General features: G+C 47.9%; 1 protein-coding gene across 1 annotated transcript in view; it reads right to left on the reverse strand.

The window, feature by feature from the left end:
- MARCHF10 (membrane associated ring-CH-type finger 10) overlaps positions 1-20,968 on the reverse strand; it is a 74,201-nt gene that overhangs the window by 21,376 nt on the left and 31,857 nt on the right. The window contains exons 4-5 of the mRNA XM_049779090.1: positions 16,008-16,182; positions 3,713-3,865 (exon numbers count right to left, since the gene is read on the reverse strand). Coding sequence (XP_049635047.1) covers positions 3,713-3,865; positions 16,008-16,182 — 328 coding nt within the window. The remainder of the gene's footprint in view (positions 1-3,712; positions 3,866-16,007; positions 16,183-20,968) is intronic.

Raw genomic sequence — 20,968 nt, forward strand, 5'->3', positions numbered from 1 at the left:
TTGCGTGATGCTGAGTTAGCACCTCTTGGTGGGTGCATTCTGGTAACTTCAGGGATGACAGCGATGGCATGAACTTCTTCTGCCATGCCCTCCTCTACCCTATAGACAGCAGGATTTATAGCCCACCTCATCCTGAAACATTCTAGCAAAAATCTGGGAATTTGGGTAGATAAAATGTGAAGTATGGCTTGTTTTTATTTCTCTAAACATTTTGTTAAGAGCAGTTTCTCTTGCCAAGAATTAGTCTCTAAAAGCATGGCATTAATTCTGTACGTGGTATTTATTATATAGTATAAAATATAAGTGCATCATGAGTTATTCAACTCTTCTATTATTGGCTATACTATGTTATTGGATATATAAATTATTTTCAAGATTTTTTAAAAATTTGATTTTTGGTTTTGGGGGGGTCACACCTGGCAGTGCTCAGAGCTTAATCCTGGTTGTGTATTCAGGAATCACTCCTAGTAAGGCTCAGGGGACCAGCTGGGGTACCAGAGATCAAACCCAGGTCAGCCCTGTGCAAGGCAAGTGCCCTGCCCCACAGTCCTATCATCTCTCCAGCTCCTCTCCAGCCCTATTTTAAGATTTTCGGCTGCCACAAATTACAGAGTGACAATGTCCTAGCACAAACAGCTTTGACTACATGTCCTTGTTTTCCTAGAATAGATTCCCAGGCGTGGAACTGCTAAAGGTATGAGTTCTTTAAAGATTTTGCTATGCCACCACATTATGGTTGACACCAAATTATCCCCGAGGGAGGATGTGGAAGCTCCTCTACTAAATGGGTGGCCAGCTGAGCTCACCAGGATTGGTCATAGCAGCGGGCACTATCCAGGAAGTGTCTATGGTGAGCCACACTCCCAGTTCTGAATCTGACTAAAGACCTATCCTATTGGGTAGACAAAACTACATTTACTGTAAGTTCATTTTTAATGTGTTGAGTTATATCTTTTTCCCCTTTCTTTCTTCTTTTTCCTTTCTGTTGTTTAGGTGACAGCTGTGGTACTCAGGGTTTAATCCTGGCCCTGCACACAGGAATAACTTCTTGATGTGTGGTGCCAGGGATCAAACCTAGGTCAGCCATATATGAAGCACTGTACTATCTTCTATTCCCCCCTTCTAAATGTGCCCTTTCCCCCTTTCAAATGAGTCTTTTATTTAATTTAATTTTTTGTTTTGTTTTTTTTTGGGGGGTCACACCCAGCAGTGCTCAGGGGTTACCCCTGGCTCTGTGTTCAGAAATCACTCCTGGAAGGCTCGGGGGACCATATAGGATGCCGGGATTCGAACCATCATCCTTCAGCATGCAAGACAAACGCCCTACCTCCATGCTACCTTCTGGCCCCTATTTTTTTTTATGGGCCACACCCACAGATGCTCAGGACTTACTCCTGGCTCTGCTCTCAGAAATCACTCCTGGCAGGCATGGGGGACCATATGGGATGCTGGGAATCCGTCCCAGGTCAGCCGAATGCAAGGCCCTACCACTGTGCTATTGCTTCGGCCCCTCAAATGAGCCTTTTAGCTACCTGTATTTCTTCTTCTGTGCTGGTCTGTTATTTCTCTTCAACCATAATTTTTTTCTGTTAAGGATGTCTGTCTGTCCTATTGATTTGTAACAACTTTTGTAGATTACCCCTTTGCCACATGTGCTTCAGAGAGTTCCCAGATACAGTGAAAATGTTTCAATCTGCCTCCTACTCTATGCCAACCATTCGGAATGCAAGAAAAAGAACTTTGTGAGACTAGTGAGGAAAGTATTTGGAAAAGTTGGGAGCCCTGATATAACTAAGAGAAAAGTGGGTAAGTTCTCTGGAGGCTTCAGGATGACTCCAGATGCAGACAGATGGAGATTTGCAACCTTCCTAGGCCCAAGGTCATTTCATCAGGAGCAACTTCATCTTGCAAACAGCTTGAGAGTTCTTTGAGAGTTTGGGGCTGTGTTAGAAGCAAAACTTCCAATAGTTTGGGTTTTGCTCCAGCCCAATCTGTATGGATTATTATCCCACTTCATTATTCCAGCAATACAGTGTGCTGGCTTTCACTATCCTCCTTCTAAAACAAGGGAACTTAACTCAGGGTGACTGCTTAGCACCCATTAGCATGAAGAACTGCCACTGGAAGTGAGTTCTGCACTGCCGGAAGAGGTGATCAGGAATGGGGTATGGGGTGGGATGGATCTCCAGCTGCAATAATGGTCCTAGAATTGCTCTGCTTATCCCTCATTCCTAGCCAACTCTGCTGTCTTGTTCCAGATTAACACATGGCCCCCACAATACAGATGTGATGCTTGAGTAAGGGGCCCCGTGTTTGTGGGTGTCAAGGATATAGGCCCCAAGGGATTCCCAGGGAAAGAGGAGAACAAGTGGTGGCCTTCAAATGTCCCTTTCATGGAGTTTCAGGTGCCTCCTTTGGTCCCGTTACCTGAGTCACCTCAAAAGAGGCTGACATTTGGGCCACAGATAGAACACGCAAGATGCAGCCACCAAACCAGAGTTGGGGAAAGAGGTTTTGGTTTGTTGTCATGTTATTTCTTATGCTCATTCTTTTATTTTGTCTTTGCGCCATACCAGACAGTAATTGGGGGATATTTCCAGCTTAGTGCTTAGGGATCATTTTTGGTATTATTCAGGGGAACAGAGGATACCAGGGATTGAATCTGAGCTTTATGCATACAAAACACAAGCAGCATGAGGACAGAAAGATAGTACAGTGGGTACTTGCCTTACATGTGGCCTATTAGAGTTCAGTTTCTGGCATCCCATATGATGCCCTGAAATGGCCAGGAGTGAGTCCTGAGCATGCTGAATGTGGCCCCAAAACTAACCAACCAACCAAATAAATTAAAAATCCTGATTCCAGGGGCTGGAGAGATAGCATGGAGGTAAGGTGTTTGCCTTGCATGCAGAAGGACGGTGGTTTGAATCCCAGCATCCCATATGGTTCCCTGAGCCTGCCAGGAGTGATTTTTTCTTTTTTTCTTTTTCTTTTTCTTTTTTTTTTTGTTTTTTGGCCACACTTGGTGTTGCTCAGGGGTTACTCCTGGCTGTCTGCTCAGAAATAGCTCCTGGCAGGCACAGGGGACCATATGGGACACCGGGATTCGAACCAACCACCTTTGGTCCTGGATTGGCTGCTTGCAAGGCAAACGCCGCTGTGCTATCTCTCCGGGCCCCAGGAGTGATTTCTGAGTAGAACCAAGGAGTAACCCCTGAGTGCTGCCAGGTGTGACCCCCAAAAAAACAAACAAAAAAAATCCTGATTCCACACTTACACTTTCTGGTTCTTACCATAGGGGGAGGGGGTGCTTGGGCAGGGAGAAAAATCTACCCACAGACACCCTTTCCTCACGGGGGGGGGGGGGGCTCTGAGGTCAGGAGAGATGTGGTGGAGCTGCAAGAAGCCTGCATCTCTGTCCCAACTCCCTCCACCCTATGTCCTTCCCAGAAGGACCCCCCCCCTCCCCACTCTTAGTCACATCTGAGGCAAAGAAGAGAAACTGGTCCTCGGCCTTATTTTCCCCACCAGTTCTCTCAGCAACAAAGCCAGTCTGGTTTGTGTTTCTACCCTTCAGAGCATCTCATGTGAAGGTATGTGTGTCTCCAGATACAAGCATACCGGCATGCTAGGAGCATCTGGAGTTGTCTGGGCAACAGCACACATCAGCTCTCCTCTCTAAGGACTAGGACAATGGCCCTGTGGGACTTACCTGCTCTCCAGAGGGCCTCTACCTTCCCTGGCAGCTGGGCTTTCTGTCTGCCTCTGTTCCTGGTGGCTCTTGAGCTCTGCAGTTCTGGGCTGACAGTCAATCTTCCCAGGTTTGGTCTCCTCTTTCTGAACAAAATCTGCGGTGCCTGGGCTGCTGGAAGGTGCAAGGTCTTTTCAATAATTAATTTTCCACAGGGGAAAAAAAAACCCTTTGTATAAAGAATACTCAGTGGGCTCCAGCATGGGGAAAGGGGAAGGCTGAGTGAGTGGGCCTAGGGAGCAGAAGAGAGCTTCTAAAACCTGGTTCACTCCCACCTTGGAGCATGTGAGCCTTCCACAGCCTCAGTTTCCCCATTTATTATTTAATATCCACATCACAAGTCTATTACTATGGGGTTTCCCCACACCCCAAGCTGGGAATTGCACTGACTGTAAATGTCCCAGCACCTTAAGATGATCGCCAGACATGGGAATCCGTGACCCCTGCAACACTTGAGTCTCTGGAAAGCTTTCCCTTGGCTAAGAAGGTTCTAGCTTCCAGGTTGTTGATATTGGGACGGATCCACTATTAACACACTTAAGATGGGCACAGGCCTTGAGACCTTGCTCCTAAACTTACCCAAAAGTTCAAGTCATAGTTTTTGTTTATTTGTTTGTTTTAACTTTTGAGCCCCACACAAAGATGCTCAGAGCTTATTCTTGGCTCTACACTCGGGGATCACTCCTAGTAGTACTCGGGGGACCATACAGAGAGAGTGGATTGAAATCGGGTCTGCCCTGTGTAAGACAAACACTCTACCTGCTGTATAACTTCTCAGGCCCTCCCAGCCTTTTTAAACTTTTCTTCTCATACCTGTGCATTGATTGCCTCAGGTGGATTATTTGCAGCTCAGATGGCCTTCCAGAAAGCACCAGATATTTGGAAACCACAAATCTTTCTTGCCTATGAGTTAGCTACACATCTGTGCTGGGAGGCAAGACTGCATCTGAGGTGCTAATGTGAAATGAGTTTTCACTGACCTGTATCTGTTTATTCCTATTTTTACTTAATTTGTTCATGAGTGTGAGCTGTGTCCACATTTTTTCTCCACCCCCATGAAGCTTCAGTGCACGTGAGCCTGGGGAAGGAGGTTTGGTATTTTCCATGCATGCCTACAAGAGCAGTTAACTAGACCAGAATCTCTCAAATGAATGTGACCGACTGCCCATCTTTTCAGGGAAGATAGTAATCACTCAGCATCATCCTAGAAACCTAAATTTTGTTTTCTTTTTGGATTGGGGTCACATCTGGCAGTGCTCAGGGCTTCCTCCTGGCTCTATGCTCAGGGATCACTCCTGGTAGGCTTGAAGAAACAAATGAGATGCCAGCAACTGAACCTGGGTTGGTTGCATACAAAGTAAATGCTCTACTACCCACTCTGGTTCCAATATGCCTTCTTCTGGTCAACAGAGAGAAAATGCTCCTCAATTGCACTTGAGCTACTATTGTGGGCCTCCTGCCCCCAATAATCTCAGCATTCCCAGTACAGATCACGGGGGTGGGTGAGTGATATCTCCCAGGGTGGGAAACAAAATCGGAGAGGTTTGGCCTGGCTTGAAGCCTCTTAGACAGGTTAGAGGTTTCAGCCATCATAACCAGCAGGCCACAGAGGGCAAAGCTGAGCAGGCCCTAGGCTATATGTGAGTCAACAGATGACTGGGTATAGGATCCAGAGTGGGAGTCGTGCTTGTGGGGTGTGCTGATCTCAGAGAGGTGGTCCAATATGCCTAGTTTAGTACAATGAGAAGATTCTATCCACTGTTCCAGACAGGCCTTGGGAGGGGAAGGCAGTGGTGGGAGTTTGTGCCCTAAGATACAGCCTCATGATTCCACAGAAATTAACACTAAAAGAACTGCCCTTCCAGTTTATGGGAGGTTAGTGTGGCAGCCAATGAGGTTGTGGGCATGACAATGATAGGGATGATAGGGAAGAACTCTCTAGAAATGAGTGGGCGGAAGGTGATAATCAGTCATGAGTCCACCAAGCAGTGGAGAGTGAGCCTGGGGCTGAGCTGGAGGCCCTGCACAGAGGAAATAGGGGAACTCCAGCACCCTAACAGCAACATTCCTCCAACCAATGGCCTTAGTTCTCTTGAGGTAAGGCCTCCCTCTCCAGCTCTTGGCTGTCAACAAGGCCCTGCTGTCTCTCACCTCCACGAGGCAGTGGTGACAAGATTCTTGTTCTCATTACAGCTGAGGGAGAAGTGGAGCAAAGATGGACAGGCAGGGCAGGACTATTATGCTATTACACTCAGGTCTAATACTCAGGACTGGCCTAAAAGCCTAATTCCTGAGGACTCCTTGGGTTCCTAACAGACATCCTAAAGGAATGACAAAATTTCCTTCACGTCCATGCAGCAGAACTTCCTATCTTCCACATATACTAAGCCACATCTCAACCCCCCCCCCCACCCCCTCTGAAAGGCCTGGTCTTCCTCCCTGCACTGCCAACCAGTCCTTGGAGGCCACTTCCTAGTTTTCTATCTGCCAAGTGAATGCACTGTCTCTGCTTAAGCCAAAACTTCCAAGATGCTCACACCTTTCACCCGTTGATGGTTGAGGCTTGCCTATAATGTGTCCTTTATGCCCAGCAGGACTGTGTACTCCTGTAGGATGAGGGCCTGTGCGTTTCTTCTCTGCTACAGGACAAATTAACCACACCCAGTAGGATTCATAGGGTTCTGAGGTATGCATCTAATTCAAACTATGAGGAATTCCAAGGACAAAATCAAAATTTTGTGGTGCAAGACATTCAAGATGTCATTTTTTTTTTTTTTTTTTTTTTGGTTTTTGGGCCACACCCGGCATTGCTCAGGGGTTACTCCTGGCTGTCTGCTCAGAAATAGCTACTGGCAGGCACGGGGGACCATATGGGACACCGGGATTCGAACCAACCACCTTTGGTCCTGGATCGGCTGCTTGCAAGGCAAACGCCGCTGTGCTATCTCTCCAGGCCCTCAAGATGTCATTAAGGCAAAGGAGACTTTGCTTTCCAGCTCAAAAAAAAAAAAAACTCCCCTTAATGCAAAGAATAATACAAATTATTTCTAAGCTAGTTTCCATGACTCCATCTCTTCTCTGATCCAGCATGGAATGAACTAAAGATATAAAGCTGAAAGACTAGGGATTGTTTTAGTGGGTCTGACGGTCAAAAACTTGATGCGGTGTGTGGCAGCAGGATATTCAGACTTTTTTGGAAATATGGACTTCAGCGAGAATATCTCTGTCATGCTGTGGCTATAGTTAAACTGAGCACTAATGGGTCTAAATGGCCTCACCAAGAGCCTGGGGCCCATCAACTGCTCAAATATAGTATCTGCTTCTTCTCTCATCGTGATAATCACACCGGTAATAGTAGTAATACTGGAAATCTGAAGTCACTCCCATCAGAGGACTGAATTTAACCTGTCAAAGGTTGATAATAATCTCTTCATCAGTCTTCATTCCAGTGTAGTTCTTGCTGACTTTCTCCCCTCAAATCCTTTCTGTGAAATCCAAAAGGCAAATAGCAACACTCTTTTTTCTTTCTTTTTTTTTTTTTCTGTTTATAAATGTAATTTCCCCAGCAGATACCTGTGTGCCCTGGCAAAGCAATCATTGGAGAATTGACTAGTAAAATGTTTTGGTCATGACCTTCGAGATTATAATCTCATTTGGCCACACCACCGACTTCTTCCTTGCAATGCACTTTAGATTCTAGTGATGAGCAAACTCAGTGACAGAGTCCTAAGCAAGGTGGCCCTGATGATGTAGGTCATATGAACATGAATTCAAGACTATCAAACACCAGCTTCCATACCAGACCTTCCCCTTATTCCATCACAACCCCCAAGAGATCCAGAGACTACGAGGCATATTGCAGACCTCAGGCCCCCATAACACTCCCTCATATTGATCATGGCACATAGTTCATCTCTAGGAGGACTACGTCTTATTGCTCTTGAGGAAACAGTGCAGCAAAAGAAGGTGGCTGGACTCTGTTCTGTCATCAGGAACTCACATCCTGAATCAAGTTGAGAAGAAGTTGGGAAGACTGTAATTGGCTGTGGAAGAGACAGAACTCACAGACCCTGCTAGTATCAGAGCTAGGGGAGGCCTTGTGGGGACAGACACCTAGCAGTGGTTTGAATGCAGTGTGTCCCTCACAGGCATAGAAGTATTTACTTGATCAGAAAATATGGGGCAGAGGTATGGCCCCTGGGCCCTTTTATCACTCTAGACCACAGACATGATTTCTAAGAGACCATAGAAAAGACAAGCATAGCTCCTTGGCGGCACCAGGGTTCTGTTGTGGAGAAACCTTGGTAACAAGCAGGATGGCTTCCCTTAGGCTTTGGAGAGCACTGCAGCCAGATCTGGGGAGCATTGAAGCTGGGTCTGGAGTAACTTTCTGTCCTGGGCATAAATGGTGGCTACTCCTTCTTGCCTACCTGGGGTACTAGAACCTCATGGTCTCCTGTATTCAGAGATTTTCATTAAAACTGGATTAGGGGGGCCGGCGAGGTGGCGCTAGAGGTAAGGTGTCTGCCTTGCACGCGCTAGCCAAGGAAGGACCAAGGTTCGATCCCCCGGCGTCCCATATGGTCCCCCCAAGCCAGGGGCAATTTTTGAGTGCTTAGCCAGGAGTAACCCCTGAGCATCAAATGGGTGTGGCCCCCCCAAAAAAAAAAACTGGATTAGGGACTACAGATATGTTTATTTGTTTATTTGTTGGATTTTGGGCCACACCCAGTGGTGCTCAGGGACTGAACACTGGTAAGGCACTATGCAAGGCAAATGTATTGCTTGTTTGTACAATCTTTCTGGCCCCAACAGAAGCAATTTTTGGGGGGGGGGCTGGTCACACCTGGTAGCACTCAATGGTTACTCCTGGCATGCCTGGGGGAGCTTATGGGATGTTGGAATCAAACCTTGGTCGGCCACATGCAAAGCAAACACCCTACCCACTATGCTATCACTCTGGCCCCAATGGATATGTTTTCTTTTGGAACCCGGGAGGTGGGGATCTGGAGTTAGAGGAATGGGTGCCAGATAAGCAGGCAGAAGAGGGCCTGTGCCAGCCACCCCGAGTCCTCTGCATCCCTCCTCTGTGTGCTTCTGAATGGGTTACCCCGACCTGTCCCTGCCCCATTATCGTTGTGACTGGCTCAGCTGGCTTGTCCCGGGTGGGATCAGACATGGGGCATTTCTGGGGTCCCGTTTCACAATGGGTCAGACGCAGCAGTGAAGAAATCAAAGGAGGCTCAGAGATGGTAGAATTTTATTGGTCTTTCACTCCTTGGTGGTAGAGGGTTGAGGGAAGCAGCAGGCAGCCATTTCATCTTCCACATCTCTGGTGACAATGGGGCCCTCCCAGCCGCCTGCCTGCGGGAGCCCGAAGTCCCTGTGCGGTGTTCGGTGACACAGAGCACTTACCACACGAGGTAAATGCGGCTGGGCCTCCGGGGGCCTGGCAGGCACAGCACAGGGGTCTCAGCCGGGGTGGGATGGGAGATGGGGAAGTAGCAGAGGGAGGCTGGAGACTCGGGCAGGGGGCTGGGGGAGCAGGCGGAGGAGCCCAGGGTGGTAGGGTTCCTGAGGAGGGGAAATGGGGGCACCGGAGGGAGTTGGGCTCCTGGGCTTTGGACCCTGGAGGAGGCAGGTGGCACCAGTGGTAGGAGGAGACAGCAGTAATTGGTATTGGGCTGCGGGACAGGGGAGAAAGCAAAGACGGAGCAGAAAGGGGAATATTCGACACAGAACAGGGGGTGCTCGCTGTTGTCACCTGCACGAGAGAAAAAGAGCAATCAGGAAGCTGCACTGGCGGCGGGAAGGACAGAAACATTCGAGTCTGTGGATGCACCTGACTCAGGGTGGCTTCCAGGGGCAGGGGGCGTTTTTTGAGCCTCGGGACAGCAGGCCCACATCTGACAGTCACAGGCAACCTGGCCTTGTCCTGTCCCAGTGTCCACCACCCCCCTTGTCCTGTCCCAGTGTCCATCACCCCCCCCCTGCCACCCCACGCAGGGTGCTACTTGTCTCTTGCCTTGTCCCCCAATTCCAGGGGAAGAGCCCCAGCCTTCTCAGGCATCTGCAGTGCATCTGCTGAGCTGTCCTAGTATGAGGCAGGATGGGGCTCACTGGGTATAGCGTCCACTCCAGAGGACCCTATGGGTGTGAGCAGGCCAGAGCTATCCCGGACACAGAGGGAGAGGGAAAGGGGTGAGCAGAAGGTTCCTTGGGTGAGGGGATAATTGGGGAGAGGGACCTAGGGGGAAACTGCAGGTGGAGGACAAGGGGCCAGGGGAAGCTCAGGATTCGCCCGTGACCCTCCCACACCACCTGCCCACAGCAGAGCCTGATAGAGCCAGCCCCCTGTTGAGCGGCCTCCTGCCTGCCTGCCAGATTTTTCAGTTCTGCCGCTGAGCAGCGGAGTCGTCTTAGCCTCTCTCATTTGCTCCACCACCTCATCTCCAGCCACCCTAGAGCGCACACCTGGCGCTACCTGCTCTGTTTCTCTCCGCCCTCAAGGCTCATGAACTTCAGGAAGTCAGGTTGTGAGAAGTGGTGGATCCCACCCGGGCAGTGCTGGACAAAACTGCCCAGACACAGACTTGTAGGCCCTTGGTCAAGGTAATCAGGGTAAGGAGTGTGAGGCTGGAATGTGCTTTTCTCATCAGGGGAGTTCAGGAAATGCTGCAGCCGGGTGCCCTCTGGATGGAAACTGCTGCCCATAGTGGACTCCTATTTCTTTTTGTCTCTGAGGGTCTGATATCACTCCCTGCTACTGCAGCAGCCCTAGATCTCCCCACTGCTCTCAGGGCCTTCTCACTGCAGCGAGTCCTACAGTGGCCAGCAGGGCCCTCAAAAATCCCACCCCCTCTGTGGGCTGCCTCGGCCCTGACCAACTCCATTGGCATCATGTTCTGGGCTCAGCCTCGGGGCTCCATCTGGAGCCACCGTCCGCCTACCCTCCATTGTCATGTCATGCCCCAGGTTCTGCCCAGGTGACTTCTGGAAAGAGTCCGTCAGCCCAGGCTTCCCTTTACCCTCTTTGAGTTGGCTCCTCTCTCTCCTGCTGTGGGCCTCTTGGCCTCTGTGTCCCCCCTCCTCAGTCAGTCCCTTCCAGGCTACAGCCAGAGTCAGCTTTTCAAAGTGCCAGCGGGGATGCGTGTAGGGGTAGAGAAACAGTATAGGGGATAAGGCCTGGCCCACAGTCAACCACAGTTCAATCCCTGGCCAAGAGTGATCCTTGAGCACTGCTGGATGTGGCCCCCACAGTCTCCAAAAATCCCTAAAATAAAAGTACAGATCCTTGCCTGTCCACCTCACTTCCCTACTTGAACCCAGCCACAGCTGCGGTTCCATTGACGTGCTGTCCTGACCTTGCACCTCATGGTTAGATGTAAGATTGGATTCCAGCCTCCTTGGGAAGTGTGGCAGTGGAGTCCTGAATACATGTTTCTAACAAGATGGCATCCCTGCAGGAGTCCTGGGGACACTTGGAGGCACCATGGTTACTCCTGATGTCTGTCTTGGTGATGTCTACAGAGTTACTGGGCAGTTCCTCTTTCCTGTGGCTGGCTGAATCCTCTGTCTTTCTCCACAAGCTCTTAGTCCTTACTAGGTCAGGACTTGCATGTGGCGTTGTTTTCCATATGGCTGCTTTGCAGGTAAGCAAGCAACCTAAGAGCATGGGAGCACGGAATGAATAGGTGATGGGGCTATTGGCTTGTACCCTGGAACTATGAGGCAGGTGAATGTCTTTGTTGACATTGCCAGAGGTTCTGGTAAAATGGGTGACTTCACTGAGAAGCAAACACCTCTATATTTAAAGATCTCTCTCTTTTCCTCTCTACATTGCTATTCAGTTTCTCTCTTTGAAGATGCTCAGCCCAGCAACAGATGGACGACAGGTGGGAGCAGGAGCTGGTTTAGAAACAGAGGAAATCCCAGAGACTAAACCTTTCCCTGAGACCTTATCTGTCTCCAAGATTTTAGCCCTCACTTCACATGGCATACTGGTAATTGTCCCATTTTACAGATGAGGAAACAGCTTGGAGAAGTTGCTGCCTAGCATGTAAAGTTATCACGAAGTGGAGGAGTCTGAAGCTTCAAAATTCTAGGTTCTGTAATAACCCCCCAAGTGAACCCCCAAACACCAGCCCTCTGTCTAGGAAGTGTCCCTAAAAATAGGCTAAAAATAAGTGTAATTTTCTTCATAAAATGAAAGATTCCCTGATGCAGTTTGCTTTGTCACTTAGGAAGGTGGCTTGGAAAGTTGCCAGACACCAACTGGACTTGCCTGGGACCTATTGCTGGCCTTCTGGAGGAGACTGTCATTAGGGCTTACTTGCAAGGTAAGTTATGAAAACATGAGATTTGCCCTGAAATGTCCTCTTCTAAGCTGGTCTTCAAATTCCTGAGAGACCATAGCTATTTCAGGTTGTTTACATGCCCGGGCTCCACCGGTTGCATGGGACGCATCTGCTCTTGGGCTGCGTGGGCATCAGGTTGCGGTAGAGGCAGGTGTGGTTGGTGATTTGCAGAAAGCGCGATACTACGTGATTAATCCAACTCTTGGCTTTGTCTTAAAGGGCAAGATATTGGAGGAGGCTCCCCTGGATCCATTTTTGGGGACCTGACCAAATCCCATGTGTGAAGAGAGGCCGGAGGAGGTCTTGCACCTGTCATAGGATGCTGCACCCACATCCTGTCCCTGGAAGGTCAGGGGTCTCCTTTCCAACCCAGGCTGGGGCTCCAAGGGGTCTTGACATCAGGCAGGACTTGGAGACTCCTGGAGCTCTCTACTGGACTTATTTTTTTTTTTTTTTACTTCAGGGTTCATCTTAATCATGACCTGGGATTTTGGAATCAGCTGCATGCTGGACCTGGCTGGGGCTTTGCCTTGGGACCTGACTATCCATGTCTATCTGAAGAGCAGCAAGCGAACCTCTAGTTGGTGACCATGCACAGACCATTTATGATTTTCCTTGAGACAATCAGGGTGCAGTAAGGAGCTCTTCCTGCCTGGATAGGATCTGGAAATGTTGGGTTCTGATTTTTGGTCAAGAAGGAAAAGAGTGTGTGTGGGTGGGGAGGACATCTTTAAGACAAAGCTTTCTGGCTAGTTGTCCTCAGTTCAGCTCTCGTGCTGGGCATTGCCAGCTGCTGGTCATGGAGTGCAGATCGTGTTGGGCACTGTTGGAAGGACTGGGGATCCATTTTATCAGGAATGCTTCCCAGCAGTCCCCCAAGGTTGGTCCTGATTGGACACACTCCACCCCTTTCCAGATGAGAAAACTGAAGCAGAGTGATGTTACTTGCCCAAAGGTAATAAGCAATGAGAGATGGGGCCCAGCTGCTAATCTAAGCATTTCGAGTCTGAAGCACGCGCCTATAAAATTTTTCACAAACCTATTTCACGGTATTGGGGGGAGGTAGAGAAACACAGGTTTACCCCCCCTGTGGAAACAGGTCGGTAGAACACATGAACTTAATGGAAAATGCGTGAATTCCTCCTAATTGAGTGTGAAGAACAATGCCAGCCGACGCCTTCTTGGTGAGAAGCCAGCTGAGCTGCGCAGGGCATGCCAGCCACACTGTGTGGAACTAGCTACGTGGGGGTTCTAGAAAGCGGGTCATGGGGGGACAAAAGCCCTTTTTCTGACTCGAATTGGTGTTAGAGATTTGCAGTGAAACAAAGCCACCTCCCGTGCTGCTCAGGAAAGTCTAGCCTAGCTCAGCAGGAGTGCAGCCCAAGTGGGCCACATTACAGATGGGTTCACTGGGCCCCACAGGTTGGCTCCCACATCACATATGTTTGATATGGGGAGAAGATGGTGAGACTCACTAGCAACTCTGGACAACCCTCCCCACACAATTTCTCTGTGAGGTGGAGGAACCATCTCTATGCTTATGAATGGAATGGCTCTTTGAGTATCGGGTTTTCAAGACTGAATCCTTTTACCTTTTTGCCATACCCAGCAGTGCTCAGGGGTGACTCCTGGATCTGTGCTCAGAGATCACTCTTGGCAGGGGCCAGGAGACCATATGTAGTGCCAGGGTTTGAACCCCACTCATCTGTGTGCAAGGCAAGACCTTATCCACACTGTACTATGGCTCCAGCCCCCGAATCCTTTTTTAATAATAGCAGGGAGGTTCTCTGAATGTTCTTTTTATGCGAGGATGGTGGTTTGGGCCTGTGGTGGTGCTCAGGGATACTTTTGGTAGATCAAACAAGGCCAGTTGCAAGCAAAGCAAATGCCTTAAGCCCAGACTCACACGCTCTCTCACTCTCCCCCCCCCAATTGTTCTGAGTCTTCACCAGCACTCCACATCATTTTCTGGAACAGACATAGCTGAAGGTGTTGCCCTGCCTGTCTGGTTCCCCTGGGCTACCTCAGGAGCACTGGGGTGAATCTACACAGGGGGAAGTAGATCCAGATACATCTAGCTTTGACTTTTGGCCATCTTCATGGCCAACCCAGTGGCTACACCTCTGATTCAGCTTCTGTAGTAACTGACCTTTTAGCCTGGGCTGTTATATGTGGCTGGATCACACTCTGGGGCCATTTTCCACTGACTGAGTTGGTAGGTTTTTTGTTCTGTTGTTATTTTTGAGCCATACCCAGTGGTGCTTAGGAGTTACTCCTGGCAGTGCTTGGGGGACCATATGGGATGCTGGGGATCAAACCCGTATTAGCTGCATGCAAGATAGCTGGCCTCTCCACTGTACTATTACTCTGATCCTGAGTTGGTGAGTTTTAAAGGTTTTTGCTACAAGAAACGTCCAGTGTTTGCTAAAGGCAAAAGCTTTCTGCCAACTTGGCTCTTTTGCTTAAAACTTTGTGTTTTCTAGCCTAGTGTTTCTCCCAATGTGATGCTTTATAGAATGTAAAGTGAGTTCATTCTCCCTTTCCATCAGTATATCAGTCTGTATGGAGCTGACCCAATCTGAAAAACATCTGTATTAAGCAGACAAATTATGAAGACAGAGTACACCCTGAACAGCTCAGCTGGCTGGCTTTTCTCCACACAGACTGTGGATGATGCAGAAGTCACCCCACTTTCACAGGAAAGTTTAAAATGTCAGCCTCTGGTAGGAGTTCTACTATTTAATCTGATAGTCCATTCTTTGGGTGTATGTGTGAGAGGTTATTAAAGATCCTCCCCATTCAATAAATTACAGCCGGGTGGGGGGGTGATCTTATTGCCCTCATTTCATTCTTAGTAGCTCCATTAATGACCTTGTCCCAACCAGGAGTTTCCAATATGAGACCTTGTCAGCTTAGATGTCACTGTCCCTTATTTGGTAAGGAGCAGAGCTGAAAGGACACAATATATTCAAGGCAATTTGTTTCCTCCTTCATTAAGCAATGCAGTGTGGGTGATGCATCTGGGCATCTGCTCTTCCAGAGGTTTCAGGATTTATCTGGCCTGTGGCTAAGGGACAGGAGCTCTTTGGGATTAGAAAGTCACCATGACTTGATTTTAAATGAACCCCGTGTTCTTTCTGAATTCTTTGGCCACTCATCTGGATGCTCCCACACCACTGGGAGCAGCAACAGAACTTTCTGTTCAATGACCCCAACCTCATGTCTGCTGCCTGGTGACCCCGACCTTGCCTCCATTCCCAGAGGAAACTAGTGTGTCCTGCACATGTTACCTTTAATGGGACGAGCCTGAGGGACTCTAACTTTTCCATGACATTTCTCCCTTTTCTGAATACATTAAATCACTCCTGCCTCAAGCAGAGGACTGTTTTTTTTTTTTTTTTCCTCTTCTTCTTCAAAGGCAGCTAAAGAGTGAATTATTTACCAAATTGCACAAAAGGGAGGATTTATCAAGCCTCCTCTTCTCTTGGAGAGGATGACCCCCAGAACCAGAGCACTTTATTGCTCTTTCTTGGGCCATAAATCAGGCCTGTTAGATGCCTTTGAAAGCTTCCTTTCATGCTCTTGGCTTGAGTCATAAAACTTGATACCTGGGGCCAAATGCCTTTATCTCCACCAAAAGAGTGAGGAAGATGAAAAGGCAACAATTCTAGGCCTGGGACTGGATAGAAGAGCTGGGCTAGGAGCTGTACGCATGTAGTTTCAACTGCCTGCCTGGATACTCAACTCAGAAATGAATCCCAGCCTCAGTGTCAGATCCTCAGGCACCCCTTCACCCACACAGAAATCTCAATCAGATGTAACCGTGGTCACCACAGCTGCCCCGACCTTTCTAACTAGGCATTTAGATTTTTGAGAATGTCAAGAAATCAGCCACTCACCGGGAGAGGGTGTTTTGGCCTCCACGCTCTCCGACTTCCTTGAAGTCATGGTACTTTTATGTTTCTGCTTGACTGCCGTTTGGTCAATGGCTGGAAGTTTAGGAGAATCACAATTCTCCAAAGAACACTTGGCCACCGGTGGTGTTTCAGTTAGAGAATCCTCTTCTCCAGAGTCCTACCGAAAATGAAAGGGGTCCGAGTGTCAGTTGACTGAGGCAGGGGAGAGAGGAGCCTGGGAGAACCTGGCATCTGAACATCTGGCACAGGGCATCTGGACAGAGAGGGCAGCATCAACCTGGTCCATCATTTAGAATTTACTGAATGATGGTCCATCATTTAGAATCTGTTTTGTGGCACAGTATGGAAAGCAGGCATTTGTTTGTCCCTGCGATCACATAAGCAGCTCACATTCAAAGCTACCCGTGGGAAGGAGGAGAAACCACCAGTGCTTTGTAATCTTCCTGCTGTTTAGTATTTGGATTACTTTGTGGGGTGGCAAGAGGAAAGCTTCCTTATGCTAATCAGACGCTTGACAATGAAAGTTATCTGTAGCTGCTGATTGAGTTGGGACTGGATTAAGTTTGAGCTCAGTTAAAATTCTCAATTTCTGGATGCAAGAGAGAAGGAAGATGGAGCTTTTTAAAAAGAGTTTCCTCCTAAGGGCCATTGGGAGGCTAATGTTTGTCTTGCATGTGGCTGACCCAGGTTTGGTCCCTGGTACCCCATATGATCCCCAGAGTACCAATAGGAGTGAATACTGAGCATAGAGCCAGGAGTAACACTTGAGCACTGCTGGGTATGACCAAATAAGAAAAAAAAAGTTTCCCCTAAAGCAAAATCTAAAAAAATTTTCTTCCATTTTAAATCTTCTGTAGAGAAGTCACGATAAATCAGTGCACATTCAACTGGTGATGGCTGCAGTGTCAGACCCAGTAACAATTATCCAGGCATTTAATGGTTTTAGACTTGGGTCACATTTATACCCATCTAAGACATGACAAAAATAATTGAAATGATGAAGAGAAGCCTGATCTGGAAGGGTGACTATGGTCTCTTACTATGGTTAGTAGGATTTGCTGGGCAAGGCATGGTATAGTGGACCAAGCTATATGGTTCCTTTGCTGCTCTCCCTGGAAGGTCACTAGGCCATGTGACTGCACATCAGCTTGGGCTCAGGAAGTCCTTGTGCTGATGCAGCCCTTAGTGGGCACAGAGGTTACTGTCCCTACACTCCCACCCTTGGCAGCTGGTATTGATCTCACTCGTCATCGTTCAGACAGTTCTAGCAATTTCTTTCAAAGCTTTGGACTCAGGGAAATACTCTGTTGGAGTAACCATTTTTCATTCTATTTAGGATAATTCTCCTTTATTGGTGCTTGTCATTCATGGACTAGAAGTACCTTGGGATTGGTTCCTTACCCTACCTGTTCTCCACACTAGTGGGTGGTCTCTCTCTTCCCAATAAGACCTCTGTCAAGAATCAGGGAGTATATGATTGCGGTTTGTTTCCACAGCTAGTTGATCTGCCAGTTGACATCTTTTGCTTGTGAGCAGAAAGCTTGTGGTGGAATTTTCCTGAACCTGTTTTATTCCCTTCAACCTGTGTGGATTATTTCCAGTGTTGGCCTTTGCTTCCAGGCCCGAGCTTCCCAATTCCTCAGGATTGGATTATGAGGCTTCTGCTTCAACTCTGAATTGCTATGGATGACAGGGTACCACATAAGGCAATCCTCAAAAAATCTTGTCTTTGTCAGTTCTCTCTAAGGAAGTCTGCACAGATCTATGGGTGGATCAATCATTCTCCTCCAAGAGTTTCAACTGTGTTTTATCACACCGTGCTGAATACAGCCTGCAAACAAACTGCTAGTGTTTTTCTTTCCATTTCCAGAAACTGGACCACCCTCAGCTGAGAGGCCTGGAAAAGAAAAGAACAATGGATGGGTGTGTGTGTGTGTGTGTGTGTGTGTGTGTGTGTGTGTGTGTGTGTGTGTGTGTGTGTGTGTGTGTATGTGTGTGTGTGTGTGTTTCTTCTCTTCCCTCTTGCTTCTGAACTACTAGAAATCCTGGAACGTTATGCTGAAATTTCAGAGATGAGATATGACGTTATTTCTTGACATGAGTGAGGGCTCTAGTGTGTGGGGCTGGCATGATAGTACAGCGAGGTGGGTATTGTCTTGTACCCTTCTGACCCCCTGTACTAGGTTTGATTCCCAGCATCCCTTACGGTGCCTTGAGCACTGCCAGGAGTAATTCTTGAGTGCAGAGTCAGGAGTAACTCCTGAGCATTGTCAATTGTGGTCCCAAAACCAAAAAAGAGAAGGAAATGTGGGCACACGCAAACAAGGGTGTCTGAAATGGTTATGGTCAGAGGAGCAGCAGAGAGCCTGGGTGAGATTCAGCTTCCAAACTGCCCCCATGACAACTCCTATCAGTGCTCATAGGAGCCTATTTTTCAGAACTTCCTTCCCAACCCAGAGACAGGCAGAGAGGCAGATGGGAGTAGGTTTAGACTCCCAAAAGTTATGATTTAGCTTCACAAGCAGGTCTTCACCTGGATAGGGACTCTATCCTGCTCATACCCAGACAGCGAGGAGTTAGGGGAGCTGATGGAGACCCTTTCCTGCTGGTTTCAGAGGGTGGAACTGGCAAGCAGCACTGTTGAGGGTGAAAAGATGCTGCACCAAGGTGGGCATTAGGCCCTGATTATCCTTCCTTTTCCTATGCATGACCTTCATTCTCCCCTTCCTCCCCCCCCCCCCCCAAGAATTAGTCATATTCAAATGACTCCTTGGCCTAGGCCCCAAATCCAGTTCTGCTCTGTGGATTTGTTCTGAGTATATTCTTCTCTGGCTCCTGGTTCATTGATCTTCTATCTGGGTAACGATCATTCGCAAGAATCCAGAAACTGTAGCTGGGCTGAGATGTGAGTCAGTCAGAAACTAAAGCCACAGGGCTCGGCTCTTTGAGGGATCCTGGGGTCCAGTCCATGTGCTGTGTCTTCTGGAGGGCATAAATCCTGGTGGAGTTATTTTGTGACCCACACCCATCACCAGCATATCATCTCCATCCCCTCTCCCCTCCACCCCCTAACTCAGTTGAGTGGGTCAGTTCCTCCATTATGTTGTCTTTGGTTCTTTGTTGCTGTTTCACTGTGTATCTTTTTTGTTTTCGTTTTGGGTCCACACCCAGTGGTGCTCAGGGGTTACTTCTGGCTCTGCATTCAGAAATTACTCCTGGCAGGCTTGGAGGACCATTTGGGATGCTGGGAATTGAACCTGGGTTGGCTGTGTGCAAGGCAAATGCCCTACTCACTGTGCCCCTCACTGTGTATCTTTAAGTCCCTCATATGAGAGTTCATTCTGTATCTGTCCCTTTTGTTCTGACCAACTCAGCATGAGATCCTAGACCTCTATTCATGTTGCTGCAAATTGCATGTGTTTGTTTCTCCCTAGAAATGCATAGTATTCCACTGTGTATGCCACTTCTTGATCCAGTCATCTGTCATTGGGCATTTGGGTTGTTTCTGTATGTTGGCTATTGCACAGAGCATAGTGCTAAACATATATGTACATGTCTTCTTTTGAATGAATGCTTCGAATGAATGTTTGGGGATAGATGCCAAGAAGTGGTATTGCTGGATCGTATGGGAGTTCTGTTCCTATTTTTTGAAGAAATCTCCATATTACTTTCCATCGAGGTTGAACTAGATGACATTCCCACCAATGGTGGATGAGGGTTCTGTTGTATATGTAAACATTTCCATGGGATTATTATGTTACTGATCCTACCCTGATCGGTGATTGTGCCCTACACTAGGGTGTGACATGACATTCTGCTCCCATCCTTGGGTGATACCTGATTCTGCACCCACCCTAGAATGGTACCTGATTCTCATGTATAAAAGCAAGGGTCTGTGGAAGGTAGAGGCATTTTATCTGGGGCTGATTCTGGGGCTTTTGGATTCAGCCTTATCGACGGAATAAAGCTGACATCTACTGAAGCCTGACTGCCTGTTAGCTTTATTCCTGCCGCATTCACCTCAGAATCACCTGGCTGAAGAGGGTGACAGATGGTGGTCCGAACTGGAGGAGAAAGACCTCATCCTCCATCCCTCCATCAGTCAACCCCATCAAGGGTTGTTCTGCAACAGGTTCCTTTCTCACTAAGCCCCAAATACTGTCTATTTCCAGATATGTTGCTTATGTGCCATTTCCATAAGTCCTTGTGCTTGTTTTCAGTTTGGTGCTTGCTGGGGGTTCCCTCCTTTTTCTGATGTTTTCACACATAGCTATGCTGTGGTCAGAAATGGCTTGTGACAACCAGGGCTCGCAGCAAGGCTGCTTGGATTGTGCTGGGCACATGTAAAACTCTATGGATTTGAACATGACTGAACGATGGCAAAGCAGGTGTGTGAAGCCTTCCATGATTCCTTCTAGCCCCCCCTTCTTGTACTTTTTTTTTTAACAGCTAATTACAATTTTTACTTCTTCCCCCATATGTGCCTAAGTTGAAATTCCACATGGAGGAGGTGACACCACAGCACTCTTCCCTTAGGGGAAGATAGATACCAACTCTATCTTTCAACAAAGCCTTAATCACTAACAAACTAAAATAGAAACAAACTGAAAAAAGCAAATAAAAACCCAAATACATACTTCATGTAGAGACCTACTTCTCTATTGAAAATTTTATGGAAAAATTGTCATTAAAGTCATATTGGTGATGAGAATTTATTTTCCAAACTACTCAATAGTTTCTGGAGGTTTTTTTTTTTTTTTTTTTTGTTATTTTTTTTCTTTTATGAGTATCATTTTCAAGACTCTCCAGCTTGCTCCTGACATCAGGCAGAATAGAAGTGAGATGTTGCCTGCCCCTTGCTGAGCTCTTGTTGAAGAAGAGGCTTCTCCCAGCCCCGTGGAATGACTGAGCTCTGCAGTGTGGACTTAGCTTTAGTTCTATTG

Source organism: Suncus etruscus, chromosome 1, assembly GCF_024139225.1.
Source record: "Suncus etruscus isolate mSunEtr1 chromosome 1, mSunEtr1.pri.cur, whole genome shotgun sequence".
NCBI lineage: Eukaryota > Metazoa > Chordata > Mammalia > Eulipotyphla > Soricidae > Suncus > Suncus etruscus.